Here is a 15318-nt window from a genome sequence, read left to right on the forward strand (position 1 = left end):
TTTATGCATACTAAGTAAAGAAGAACAAGAAAAAGAGAAGTAGTAACTGCCAGCACATGTTGATCAATTTAAGACTTATAATAAAAAAATCTCCTAAACCTGTTATTTTTCTGCAAAGAAATATACAGCATATCACATACAATGTAATGTAATAATACACTACGTATTTGTATATAAAAATATAATGCAGTTTACATCACATAATTAAATATATTTTATTGATTTTTTTTTTACAGAGAGGAAGGGAGAGGGGGAGAGAGTTAGAAACATTGATGAGAGAGAAACATTGATCAGCTGCCTCTTGCACACCTCCTACTGGGATATGCCCGCAACCAAGGTACATGCCCTTGACCGGAATCGAACCTGGGACCCTTGAGTCTGCAGGCCGATGCTCTATCCACTGAGCTAAACCAGTTAGGGCATACATCACATAATTAAAACGAGAATAGCAAAATCCCACACTGTGCCTTACCAACAGGAACATTTTCAGCAAAAAAAAAAAACAAAAAACAAAAAAAAAAAACAGAAAAAAGCAGTTGGAAAGTAGTGTAAAATCCTTTATGCTGGGGAAAATGAATAGCTAATTTAGCAACATTTCCTCTGCTTCTTAAATAATTAGGCCTTCGGGCTCAGCGACGATGGGAGATTTCTGCCTGCCATCTCCGCAAGTGCCCAGCACGGCATTTCAGGGAGGCCTACTCACCCTGCACTCACACAGTTCAAATTAGTTTCCCAGGCCTGAGTCTTTTAAAATTTTTCCAAAGGACCGAACTTGCCTACCTCAGAAGACTCCCACTTTCACCAAATGCTCCCCAGTCAGAAGCATAACCTTTCATTTCAACACGACACTCTGCTGGTCACTTTCCCTGAAGGAATGGTGTGACCCTGACCAGCAGCGAGGGTGCCAGTTCATACTCTCCAGTGACAAGGTCTTGATTCACTTCCTTTGTTTCTTTAGAATTTGAGTGTGAGTCCTCAGTTACATTTCATTGTTCCTCAGCTGGCATTGCAGACCGAACACAGTGCAATGTGTGCAACAACTTTTAAATAAGTGCTTGCTGGCCCAGTGTCCCACCTGGTGCAGTGCCCCCCCACCCCCACCCCTTTGCATTGAACTGAAGCCCACTTGTGAGGAGCTTGTGAGAGCCAACTGGTAACTATTCAGGAGTTTTGTGAGGGGATTGTTAAACCACCGGTAGGTTAAAATCGGCAGCGGTGGGGGAGTTTACATCACTACTAGTAAAATCAGCAAATGCTACAAGTCAGGGCACCCACTCCCCAACGCCAGTTTACCAGCACAACTAGCAACAGCCCGGGGCCAGCGTGGTCTGGGCAGCACGGCAGACCCTGAGTCACTGTTGAAATAAGAAATTAAGAATATACAACTCATGTAAAGACTGCTGTTTGAATTTTTAAACCCTGCTAAGGCAATTTTCCTGTGCCTGGGACCATAACCTTTGGAGATTAACCACTGAGTTCTGCTTCTGCAAGATAGGGCCACATTCCAATGTCCAGCAGGATGTGACTGGGAACGACCCTGCGGGCTGACCCCAGTTTTTAGAATATAGTCTTTAGGATTCAGAATTTAGAACAAAGGAAAATTCCAGTGGTTTGAACTGTTGCAGAGTTCCCGAGCGGTCGGATGGTGCAGGGGGAGAATTTGAAGAGACTTGCATTGTTCATCGTGCAATGGGCTTAGGGAGGATGAGTTCAAGTTCTGGGCAAGGTTACAGGCAGAACTTTCTTTTTCATTAAAGAGCCAGCCCTATGTGCACTTAGTGGTTATCTCGATGCTGGCCTTGAAAAACAATGCTGTTTTATCCAACTGAGAAAGTGCACCTGGCATGGTATTGAGATTGTGGGCATATCTGGTCTCTGGCCTACAAGGTCAGACAGCTAAGTTTATCTTCATCATCTTCAAATGGGCTAAAGCAAACTAGAACGGAACATTTTATCTAGAAAGAACAGCAGAAAATTCCAAACAACAATTTATTGCAGAATAGGGGTTTTCCTTCTCAGAACCTTTAAAAATACCAGTAACTACCTGCCCCTAAAGCGGGGCAGTCGTTTGGAGTCTGCCTGCGTGTGGTGCTCTTGTGGTTGCCCTGGCCAGATATTTCAATAAACCCTTGCCTGCTTTTTTAAATAAATCATCAGCCTCCGGTGGTCTTATTTTGAACCCAGGGTTCGACCCCACAACAACTGTGACAACTGTCTGTGCACCTGGGAGATGCCTCACAAGCAAAGAGAGCTCTATTTCAGCACTTCTTCGATTGTCTTTAAAAGTTAAAAATCAGCTGACACCGGTTTGGCTCAATGGATAGAGCGTTGGCTGTGGACTGAAAGGTCCTGGGTTCGATTCCGGTCAAGGGCATGTATCTTGGTTGCGGGCACATCCCCAGTAGAGGGTGTGCAAGAGGCAGCTGATCGATGATTCTCTCTCATCGATGTTTCTAACTCTCTATCCCTCTCTCTTCCTCACTGTAAAAAATCGATAAAATATATTTTTTAAAAAGTTAAAAATCATAAGGTGCTTATTATGCAAGGGCAACCAAGTGCATCGCATGTTGAGGCATTTAACCCACACAGCAGTACAAGCAATTTACCGCTGGGAGGCTGGAGGCATGAGTTAAAGCTAGAAAGTGGCAGAGCTGGGATTCAAACCCAGGCAATCTGTGTCAGGGTGCATCTCTTAACCCATACACATTGCACAGCTCCTCACATTCAGTGCCTAAAACACTGACATGCGTGCCTTTTTTCTCTTTATGTCCCCAGTGCCTAGCAGATGCCTGGCTCCCAAATATCTCAAGGAATTTTAAGTCACTAAACTTCTAGCTCAAAATATTTTAAGACTGTTTACTAACCAGTATCACAATAAATTCTGATTTTTATAGGCAGAGTAGAACGCAAATATGCTCTTTATGCCACAATAGAAGAGGTTACTGAGGGAAGCGTATCTCCAATTAAGCAGTCAAAATGACATGTGTTTTTCTCCGACTTTTTGGTCAACTGGGGGAAAACGTCCATATGCTTTTGTACCTCAGAGTTCAGGAAGAGTTAAAATAAATTACAAACATCAACATTCCCTAACTTACACCTCCCAAGAAATGCAAATTGGCCCAACTCCAGCGTCTGCACATTGCTCACTCTGGTTGGAAAGCAACTTTGTTGTTTTCTTTTGCAAGTTACTTAGCAAAGTTTTTGGAGAAAGCAACCTCACCGCTTTTAATCAAAAGCAACTACTGAGATGTCGGTGTTCCCAGCAGCTCTGAGCTGAGTGCAATAGAGCAGAACTGAGCGGGAAGACCGGCAGGAAGCAAGGCGGGAGAGCGGTCAGCTTCCCCAGGAGCCACAGCCATGGAACCCAGATGTTTCAACAACGACAACAAAATCCTGTTACCTAGCTTTGCAACTGTTACTGAATTGACTTTAGAAATTTCTCCTCCCAATTTAAAAAAATCAATTATGAATTTGACAAGTGAATGTTGCTAATTGCAAACTGAATTATCCAGCCTCTGTCAAGTTTTGTGGTGCCAATTAGAAGCAAGAAATACCTCCCGTGCCTCTGTTCTGGTCAGTCTCAGGCACAAAGCAACAACAACAAAACAAACAAACAGACAGACAGACAGACAGACAGACACTAGCAAAAATTGCATGGGTGATAGGATTGCTCCTTGGAGAACTCTGCCCAGCTTTCAAAGATAGGGAATATAAATATACTTTAGTTACTATCTTTCCAATTGTTGGTATTTCAATGTTTCCTGAGGGTGTTATAGAATATCTTATGAGTTATTTTTTGCCTTCCTTTTCTTCCAGAAAATGTGTAACATTTTTTCCTACTGTTTTCTGTTTATTTTCATTTATTCCCAGAAAATTATTTTTTTGAATTGTAATAAATTCAACTTACATGACAAACAATAAATTAGCTGTAAGAAAGGCTCTAATAGTCTATAGTTGGTAAAAGGCACATATTAAGTGATCCCATTTAGATCATATTGACTTGCCCTAATTGCTTTTAATAAAATCAATTGCAAAAGATTCCAGAGAGTGTATGTTTTTAAGCCATGGGCTGGCCTTCCTGACAAAAATCCCCCCCAACTTTGGATTTATATTAAGGAACTAATTTCTTCTTGTAATGATATTGTATCATTACTCACCAGTTAATTTAACAAATATGTGATGGGTGCATATGTACTAGGGAGTGTTCTAGAAGCTTGGGATCCAGCAGTAAACACACAAGGCAAACACCCATCTATGGGGTTATATGACCAATTAGATGACCAATAATTCTTACATATTTGCTTCCCAAAGGTTAACGGCGTAAGTCCATAGTTCTTTGTAAAGGAGTTGACTCAGCCACCCAAACTGACAATTGGAAGAATCCTGTTCCAGGCGAGAACTGGTCATCTTCTCAAGCCCCAGCAATTGCCATGCAGAGAGCCCAAGCATCTCATCTCTTTTGAGGATGAGTCATGAAGACTCATGAAGTGGGAACGTTTATCTTTTAAGATATAAATTCCACCCCCTGCAGAGCCAGCATGCATTCAAAACTGCCTTTTAAAGTGGACTACTATTCATATCTTATACAACAGAGTACGGTACTTTAATTAATTAGCTCCTTCATTATCATGAATTATAACTTGAAGTGAGAGAAAATTCACCTGGAATGATGACACCACAACAAATCTTTACTCACCACTGGAAACATATCAAAAACGTTCTTTGTAATTATGATTATTTTTTTGCTTTCTGCGTCGTGACTTAAGTTAGTCCCGATTGGAGTGTTATTTTGAGAAACAATGAAGTTTTGCACAGCGTCACAACAGGAAGCGAGTTTTGCTCTGAAAAATATAACAATAAAAGGGAGTCATGGAATAAGATGGAGAAACCAAAAACAGAAACTACCATGGGAAAAGCAAATGAGTGTTTTTTTTGTGTGTGTGTGTTTTTTTTCCATTTTGACTTTCCAAAAGAAGAGAAATCATTCACAAAGACAACATTTTTATTTCAGTTGCTGCTAACTGTCCCTGGATGGTGAACTGGTGGGATAAACTAGCAAAGAAGGCCAAATACTCATTAATACAATGATTTAAACATAAAAATTTCATCCCAATGATAATGTTCTAATATTAAAGAGAAAAATAACAAAATACATTATAATTATCTTGTAATAATTATAAAGTGCAGAAACTAAATTAAGAACATTAAGTGCAATTACAAATAGTCACCAAAGCAATATGCAATCATTTATTATTGGACAAATCCAATGAAAAGAATCATTACAGTGGTTTTTTTCCCCAAGCTCTGGTATAACTTACAAATACAAATTGTATTTAGAGTGTACAACTTTATGTTTTGATATGCATATACATTGTGAGATAATCACCACAATCAAGCAAATTAATATATCCATCACCTCACATACCCTGTTTCCCCAAAAATAAGACAGAGTCTTATATTAATTTTTTCTCCCAAAGTTGCGCTAGGTCTTATTTTCAGGGGATGTTTTATCTTTCCATGTGCTAGGTCTTATTTCTAGAGGATGTCTTATTTTCAGGGAAACACGGGTAGTTATTATTTTTTCTTTTTTTTTGCGTGAACACTTAAGATATACCCCTTAGCAAATTTCAAGTATACAATGCAGTATTGCTAATTATAGTTAACAATGTTATACATTAATAGAGTAAATTTTTGAGAGGAAGGGAGAGGGAGAGAGAGATAGAAACATCAATGATGAGAAAGAATCATTGATTGGCTGCCTCCTGCACACCCCACACTGGGGACCGAGCTCAGAACCCTGGCATGTGCCCTTGACCAGAATCAAACCTGGGACCCTTCGATCCGCAGGCTGACACTCTATCCATTGGACCAAACCAGCTAGGGCAATAGAGTGAACTTTTAAATGAAGCAAAATTAAAGTTGCCATTTCTTATAGAAAACCCAGAAGAACTGTAAATCAGTATCAAGCTATATTTCAAAACTCTTACTGTGAAGTGAAACATTATCATTAGAAGAAGATCCAGGAAGGTCTTTGCAGGGCTCATCTGAGTTTGCCCCAACCCTCAGGCTTTACCTTACGTTTATTTTACATAATTCTCCAGGGATGTAGAACCCATAGCATCTCTTGATAATTATCCCAGACTTTAATCAACCTTGAAATCAAAAGATTATTCCATTTGAACAACCAAACTAGTACTTAATTCCATTTCCCTTGTTAGTTTTTCAGAGAATCTCCTCGGGAAAACACTTTATGTAATTGGAAATGGTAAACAAGCAAATGGTAAACAAGCAAAACTTGGGCCTTTTCAATCTTAAAGAGTCTTATAGAATTTCCTCTTCTCTCAGATTTTCCTTGGAGGATCATTTTTCATAATTTTAACCATCTTGCTCCTTTTAAGCCTTTACTTATTTCTCCATATTATCTAAATATGAAAGCTGGATCCAATCATAGTGCAGGGGACAGTGACTAATCAGTGGGCAGAGCTGACTATGGGCAATGCTGACACCCTAGATTCATTCCCCTTTTTCTGTTTCTTTGTTTTGTTTTGTTTGTTGTTGGTTTTTTTTGTTTTGTTTTGTTTTGTTTTTGTCCTGAAAGATATACTTTTGTACATGTCCGTACTGAATTTTGTCCCTTTGAAAAAAATACATTTTAATCTGCCATGGTCCTTTTGAATTATAATCCAGGCTCCCTACATTCCAATAATTCTCATGGCACAAAAAGTCAGTTCCTGTGATATTATTTGTGCCCAGAAATGAAGATTTTAAAAAATACTTTTTATGAGTTCTTTTAAAATAGTACATGCTTCTTAACAGAATCCTATCACCTGCTTATCATCCTTCTTTGTATTTCAGAACCTGGAGATCAGCAAAAGAACAAAAAAACTTGAAATGATGTATAGTCAAAACATAATACTAAGTTGTTTTTAATTATAAACATAATTTCTTAAGCATTCATGTGCCATATGGCAAGCTCAGAAATCCTTATGTGTTTTATGATTTCACTTATATGTAAGTGCAATCTAAAGAACAAAACAAATGAACAAATGCAATTGAAGCAGACTCAAAGTCGAAAGGATTAAGAAGTACAAATTAGGAGTCACAAATAGTCAGAGGAATGAAAAGTACACAATAGGGAAATACAGTCACTAGTACTGTGATAACTATGTATAAGGCCAGGCGAGTACTTCAGATATTGGGGGATCACTTTATAAAGTATATGATTGTCTTACTATGCTATCCACCTGAAACAAATACAGAATGATATTGAATATAAACTATAATTGAAAAAAAAAGAAATCCTTATGTGTTCATAATTTTAAATGTCTCTTTTAGGCTTCATTTTGAGAAAAGGTAATGGAATAAATTCTTATTTAGCTTTGACAAGAAATTTAATTTCTCTAATCATAGTTAGTGCTTAAAAGAATATTACATTACCAAAAAACAACATTACCCAGGGTACCCTTTGTGGTTTTTAAATATTAATAGGTTTTATTCTGAAGTTATATTTTCAACATAGATTATAAAATTTTCAAAACTACAGGAAAACTGAAAGAACTGGACAATGAGCACTTGAATAATCACCAGCTACTCTCTACAGTTAACTTTTTACTGTATTTGTCTTATTGTGTATTTATCCATTGTCATAGGTATTATAATTTAAAGTAAATTACAGGTATCAGTATACTTTACCCCTAAACACTTCAGCATGTATACTGTTATTTTGTTTACATTTTGGGGTAAAGGTTACATACAATAAAATCATAAGTGTATTCAGTGAATTTTGAGAGATGCATATACCCCTGTTACCCAACCACCTATATCAAGATATAGAATATAACCCCCAGATAATTCCCTCATACCCCTTCCCAGTTTATCTTCAGTCCTCTCCTATCTCAAAGCAACCATATTTGTGATTTTTTAAATCAAAGATTAGTTTTGTCTATCTTAGAATCTATATAAGCAGAATAATATAATATGCATGCTTTTAAAAGGAGACTTTTTCTCTCAGAATAAATTTTTTGCAATTAGTGTACCCTGTTTCCCTGAAAATAAGACAGTGTCTTATATTAATTTTTTCTCCCAAAGTTGTGCTAGGTCTTATTTTCAGGGGATGTCTTATCTTTCATGCGCTAGGTCTTATTTTTGGAGGATGTCTTATTTTCAGGGAAACACGGGTATATTGATGCATGTGTAGTAAGTAGTCCATTTTATTGCTGAAGTATAATAGTATTCCATTGCATGGATGTGTCAGAGTTTGAGTTAACCATCTCCCTTGCATTTCAAAAGAAATCACTATCGAAAAACAAAGTTAAACACCTGATCACTCATATAACCTCCCAGAAAAAAATAGTAGAATTATCCAAAATGTTATTTCTGAAGCCTGCTTTGTTTCACTAACCAATGGGACTTTTTGAGGGTTTATATTCAGTGGCAGAATTATAAATGTATGCCCTTTGTCACGTTCCAGCTCACCATGTGATAGAGATCCCTGTAAGAACCAGTGTTAGTGAAAAGTTGAACTGCTTATAAAAAAAACAAACAAACAAACCACGAAACAAAATGAAATTTTATGTCTGTTATACCATTTATTATCACTCCCCAAAACAGTGGATTTTAATTATTGGTGATTAGATATGTTCACAACAATGGGCGTGGCAATTTTCCCCCTTTTGTGTGAAAAGAGCAGGAGACTTTAAGAAATAAAGGACACAATATTAACTATATATGATGGTTGATTTTATATCAACTTGATAGGACCAAGTCTATGCCCAGATAGCTGGTAAGACATTATTTCTGGGTGCATCTGTGAGCATATTTCTGGAAGAGATTAGCATTTGAATTGGTAAACTGAATAAAGAAGATCGTTCTCACCAATGCAATGGGAATCACCAATCCATTGAGGGTCTCAATAGAATAAAAGGCAGAAGAGGGCAAATGTGTTCTCTATGTGAGCTAGGACATCCATGTCCGCCTGTCCTTGGTCACTGTGCTCCTTATTCTCAGATCTTCAGACTCACACCAGAGCCATTGGCCCTCTAGTTCCTGGGTGTTCAAACTCAGACTGGGACTTTATAGCATCAGCTCTCCTGGGTTTCCAGATCGCAGATGGTAGATAATAGGACTTAGCCTCCATAATTACATGAGCCAACCCCTTATAGTAAATTTCGTTCTGTATACCTATAACTATCTAATTAACCACTTGAATATTGGTACAGAGAAGTGAGGATGTTGCTGTAACAAATACCTAAAAATGTGGAAGTGGCTTTGCATCTGGGTAGTGAGTAGAGATTGGAAGTTTTATGTGCATGCTAGAAAAGGTCTAGATTGTCATGAAAAAACAAACAAACAAACAAACAAACTGTAAAGGCAATTCTGATGAGAGCTCAGACAGAAAAGAGGCCTCTGGTCCTGAGCAGAAAAAAAACACTGGCCGATACATGGGTGGCAGAGGCCATTCTGTGAGGTCCCACACGAAAATGAGGAGCACGTTATTGAACAATAGAGAAAATTCAATTCTTATTATAAAGTGGCAAAGAACTTGGGTAAATTGTATTACAATTCTAGTGTTTTGTGGAAAGTGGAAGTTGTGAGCAATGAAATTGGATACTGGATTGGGGAGTTTACTAAGCAAAATGTTGAAGAAGTGACATGCTTCTTCCTGATTGCTTAAAATGCAGGAAGAGAGAAGTGACTTGAAGACAGACCTATCAATGAAAAGGAAAGCAGAATTAAAAGATTTGTAAGTTCTCACCCTGTCCAAATGGCAAAAATGAGAAAGTATGCTCAGAAGAGAATACTAAAGGAGAAGCCAATTTGATAAAGAGATTAAGGTGGGTGTGAACCATGGAGCCACACCTGTAAGACATAGAACATAACAATTTGAATTGAAGAGGAATGAGATGGGAGGGAATGAAAGAAAAGTGTTGGGCTTATTGGTTTTTATAAGAGCTATTTGGTTACAAGAACATGCATTGTTCTTCAAGACAAAGGAAGAATGACCATAAAGGGGATTAGAAATTAACAGGCTGCCTCCTCAGTGACCAAAGAGGAGACCTATTTTCAACAGGCCAGGTGGCCTGTGCCCAAAGCCGTGAAGGCAGGGCCAACGAAAAACATGGACTGGGGATATCCAGCAGAGCTGCAGGGACAGGACCATCACCATAGTGGGTCCACAGGACAGAGCATGGAAACAAAGATTACCTGAGCACTGAGATCTCATGGAGTTTGTTTTACTACGTTTTGGACTTGCTTGGGACCTGTCACCCTTCCTTCTTTCCTTTTCTCCTTTTAGGTATAGGAATGTCTATCCTATGTCTGTCCAATCATTGTATTTTGGAAGCACAAACATTGTTTGCTTTCACAGGTTGACCACTGGAGAGGACTTTGCCTCAGGATGAATGGTTCCTGAAGTCTCATCCTCACCTGAATTACATGGCCTTTAGATGAGACTTTGGATGTTAGGCTTTGGAGTTGATGCTGGAACACAATTAAGACTTCTGGGGCCTGGGCAAGCAGGAGGCAGCCTACTGATGATGTTTCTTTCTCATTGATGTTTTCTATCTCTAGCCCTCTCCCTTCCTCTCTTTCCAAAGATCAATAAAAAAATCATATATATTATATAAAAATATTACATATAAAGACTTCTGGGGTTGTTGGAATGGAATGAATACATTTTTGTGTGTGAGAAGGAAATGATTTTGGGGGCAGAATATCATGGACTAGACATTTGTGTCCTCCCCAAATTCATAGGTTGACACCCTAGTTCCTATGTGGTGGTATTAGGAGATAGGGCCTTTGGTAGATGATTAGAATTAGATGAGGTCATAAGGCAGAGTTCTCATGAATGGGATTAGTGCCCTTGTAATGGTCACTAGAGGGCTTGCTTCCTTTCTCTGCTCTCGGCCATTGAGAATACAATGAGAAGGCTGCCATCAATAACCTGAAGAGGGCTTTCACCAAAACCCAACCAAACCTGATCTCACATGTCCAGACTACAGAACTGTGAGAAATAAATGTCTGTTGTTTATTAGCTACCTGGTAGTCTATGGCACCTTGTGGCAGCAGCTAAAAGACACTAGAAGACATACTGTTACTGTGACCATGACACCTACATTGCCTATAACATGTGGCTTCATTTTCCACAACAGTAAATATCAAACCAGATCAGGATGCACAAACCTTATACTTGTAAAGCACTGTGCACTTTCCAGAGCATTTTCACACCCATTACTTCATCTGATTCTCACAGCAACCAGAGAGGTAGAAAATATTATTATTCCCATTCTAGAGATGAGAAAACTGATGTTGAGAGAATCCAGTTTCCAAAAGTAAATACTGTGTGCTCCTTTCTACCTCAAGAAAGAAAAGGGACCCTCTGCATTGCATTGTGTTCGAAGATTGAAAGCAGTTCACATACTTTCAAAAGTGCTTAGTAACTCTCAAGAAGTAGGTCGGTCCTGGGAGGATCAGGCTTAATATATTTAACCTTGATTTATAAAGATATAACCAAATATGAAAAATCATCTTTTGCATCACAGTGGGTGTAATAAATCTACTTTTGAGAAAGGGATTTTTGTTAAAACTGTGAAAATTCCATTTTCTCTTACAGCATAGGTGCTATTTTTTGTTTGTTTGTTTGTTTTGTTTTGTTTTCTCAATTCATTTAAAGTCTCAGGTCAAAATTCTTCCTTAGGAATAAGAACCTAAAAAAAAAAAAAAAAAAATTCTTCCTTAGTTCTAAATGGGATGCTTCCTGGATTTCCATGAACTATTAATGACTGCATGAAGCTTATAGTGTGCAACACACTTTCGGACATTCTGACTATTAACAACCTAACTGCCCCAGCCCAGAGCTCACAGACACCTCTGCTGTTTATCAAACTCTCTTAGGACTCTCTAATGAGCTGGGAAGCAGAGGCGATAGGTACTTTCCAAGTATTAAGGAGCTATCTTTTGGGAAGACTTAAGATTTAATAAGGTTCATAGGAAAAGGAGTTTTAAAATATAAACCCCTTAAGACATTCAAGGAACTTATTTATCACCTTACTCATTTCTAAAACAGTCAAATTTCTTTTTCTTCACTATAACCACAGTGCTTAGGCCAAGCAATAAACCAACTACCTCTTTCCTGTTGTTGCTTCCCCTTTTTTTGCTTTATTCTGTCCCTTCCCTAGATTTTATAATTCACCGGTTGAACAATAATAACAGCATCTAATATTTATTTAGTGCATTGTCTTTATGTGTTTAAGTACACATATATTATCTCATCTAAGCCCCACAATAACCCAACAAAATAGGTAGAGTTGAGAACTCAGACCTATAAAAGGTATTATATCACATTATTCATTAATTCATATTTATTTAGCATCTAAAAAGATGTTAAGCACTGTGAGATGTGCTGTCTATACATTGGTGAATAAAATCCTCGGTCCCTGCCTTTATGATTTTTATGATCTAATAAAGAAGAAAATAGAAAGGTTTATAAGGATGAATTTTAAGGTTAGCAGAATATGCTACTTTGGTATATTCATTATTTTGAGCGGTAGGCACTAAGAAGACTGCTAGTGCAGAAAGAGTTTTTCTCTGAACTCGCCCTATCTGCCTGAGGAGCTCAGTTGTCACAAATCCCCTGCTGAGCAGTTTCATCATCCAGGGAAGATGGGCTCTGACCACATGAGAGGAGATGAGAAGTCTACACCACACCAAGACAGACTTTGTCACAAACAGTATACCTGCCATCTAGTCTTCTAAGACCTTAATCTTCTGTAAAAATCATTTGCTCTCCTGTAAAATGCCTACATTCTCCTCTCCCCTTTCCTTATTAGGGTGTTATTTACATTTGAATTCTAAGCCACCTCCTCATCTTTCCCTGGATGCCTCCTTTGTCTGTATAATATGAGATCTATGTATCAATGAATTCTGGTTTTTTACTTGTTAATCTATCTTTTATTAAGGGGATAGCAACTAAGAACTCAGAATGTTAGAGGCAAAATTCTTTTCCTCCCCTATAAATTATAAGACAGTAAATGGTAAACCTAGATTCAAAACATTGCTCTAGAGCCCATTCTCTGTCGATGTCCCACAAAGCACAATGGTGTGCACTGCTCCATACAAAGGAATTGAGGGGGAGATTAAATGAGTAAAATACTATTGTTTGAACTACCATATCTTCCTGCCTAACAGATTTTTTTCTGGAATCCTCTAGTTCACAACTGGAAGCACATTTAAAAATAAAAGTAAGTGTTGTGGGCTCAGAGTGCCTTTTACGGCCCATAGATGTTACTATCCCGTGTAGAAGACAGCCTCTGTGCAGTCATCACGCCCCAGTGCGTGCCAGACTCTGGGTAAGTGTGTGTGCTTGCATGTAGGCCTGTGTGTGCAGCTCTGCAGAGAGGACCTGGGGAAGGGGGAGAGAAAAAAATCATTTGGTTTGGGACATTGAAAATACATCATCCCTGGTCAGAGGCCATTTAAGAAGTGAGCAAGATATTCAGGCTTTATAATGATTGGATATAACTCAGCAGTGTGCACTGGCTTACTAAAATTCAAATGTGACCTGAAATAATACAATTAAAATAGTGGCTGGGAGAAGTGTGGAGGGAGACATTCTATTCTGTGTTCCTCAAACTACACCCAGTGAATTTGGTTTATAATGAAAACTTTGCCTTGAAAAGTATATTAAGAAGTCAGGGCCTGTCAGGAGGGAACATCTGCATTGGCAGAGGAATTGAAATCCATGACAGATGAACACTGATAATGCCCAGACCAGTGAAGAACAGATTGAGGGAGATTCAACAGCTACCTTCAATACTGTACAGACTTAGGAGGAATTAGATTTAACTTGTATAATTTCAAGATATAGCTCTCAGACCATAGCCTAGAACAATTCAGCTCAGATTTACTGAGCACCCATTGAGTAATGGCCTGGTTCAAGGTCATGAGGATTTCAACTTCTAAATTACTAAATACAAATATGAATAACATGTAGATGGGCCCTGACCTGCAGGAGCTTACCAACATTAGGAGGTAAAATAACAAGAGTAAAGGATAAACAAAAGCTGCCAGGAGATAAGACAATGGCTCTAAGACATGATGCTCCTCTTGGTCTCACCTTAACCCTCAGCACCCCCCAGTGTAATTTTACCAATATCCACCAAAAGCTGGACCCTGGGACTATGTCCAAGAGTAAGAGACTTTGTCCCCGATATTGTCTTGCACCTGAGGCAGCACAATTTAAAGAAGTATAAAATGGGAAAATGCTTCAGGGTAAAGCAATAAAGGTGGTTAAAGGTCGGTTAACTGTGTTTGAGAAGGAACTGTCAGCAACATAGAGGAATCTTTTTGGCATAAAGGGTCACTGAACTGCAAGGGCAGAAAATCAATACAAGGTTGTATAAGCAAAAAACAATAGAATATATTGTCTACAGAAGGTTCTAAAATTTTGAAAAGAACAGAAACTATTTAATGAATTCAGAAAATAAATTTTATTTGCTAGTTCTTATAGGGAACTACAGATAATAACTGGAGAAATGAAAGAGAAGGAGCAAAATAACTGGGGGGGGGGACCCCAACAAACCCAAGGGGAAAAATAAACAAACATGGCATGAAACAAAAAATAAAAAGAAAAGAGACACATAAAACAGAAACCCAAAAGAAACCCTGAAAAAGTAGAGATGAAGACAGAAGGTAAAAGATAGTCACATACCAAGTATCAGGATGTAGAGACTCATGAAATATACAGCAGGACATGCTAACACTCCCATGATCACACAGAAACACAGGTTTAGAGACAGAACATTCAATTGAAATTGGAAAGAAAGAGAGCCATACAACAGAGGCTCAGATCAGAAAATGAAAAGCAAAACATGAGTTTGAGTTCAAGTATATTAATTCTTACATATTAGCAAAATACATGCATGGCTCTTACTATGTTCCAAGTACTGGGCTAATCACTTTACCTAGTAACTTGCTTAATTTTCATCACAGCCCTATGAGGAAAACACTGTTATTATCATTACTTTTTATCTTCATTTTGCAGACACAGAAGCTGAGATACCGAAAGTATTGACCTGAGGTCACACAACCAGTAAATGACATAATTTGAACCTAAGTCTTAATGTCTGTGTGTTCTTAACAACTGCTTACCCTTCCTGTAAAAGTTGCCTTATTCTATCTAATAAAAGAGTAATATGCAAATTAACTGTACCTCCACTACACCCACAAGCCACATCCACAAGCCACACCCACCAGCAAATCAGGAGTGAATATGCATATAAACCCATCCAAGACGGCTGCGGCCACAAATCGAGCAGGGGG

At 38.2% G+C, this 15318-nt stretch overlaps 1 protein-coding gene across 2 annotated transcripts in view; it reads right to left on the bottom strand.

The window, feature by feature from the left end:
- The window catches only part of ST8SIA6 (ST8 alpha-N-acetyl-neuraminide alpha-2,8-sialyltransferase 6), a 124793-nt gene that overhangs the window by 7177 nt on the left and 102298 nt on the right, over positions 1-15318 (bottom strand). For both annotated transcript variants that reach the window (XM_084871333.1, XM_084871332.1), the window contains one exon: positions 4697-4841. In XM_084871333.1, the coding sequence (XP_084727459.1) occupies positions 4697-4841 (145 nt within the window). The remainder of the gene's footprint in view (positions 1-4696; positions 4842-15318) is intronic.

Source organism: Pipistrellus hanaki, assembly GCF_964339955.1.
Source record: "Pipistrellus hanaki genome assembly, chromosome: 1".
In the NCBI taxonomy this organism is placed as follows: domain Eukaryota; kingdom Metazoa; phylum Chordata; class Mammalia; order Chiroptera; family Vespertilionidae; genus Pipistrellus; species Pipistrellus hanaki.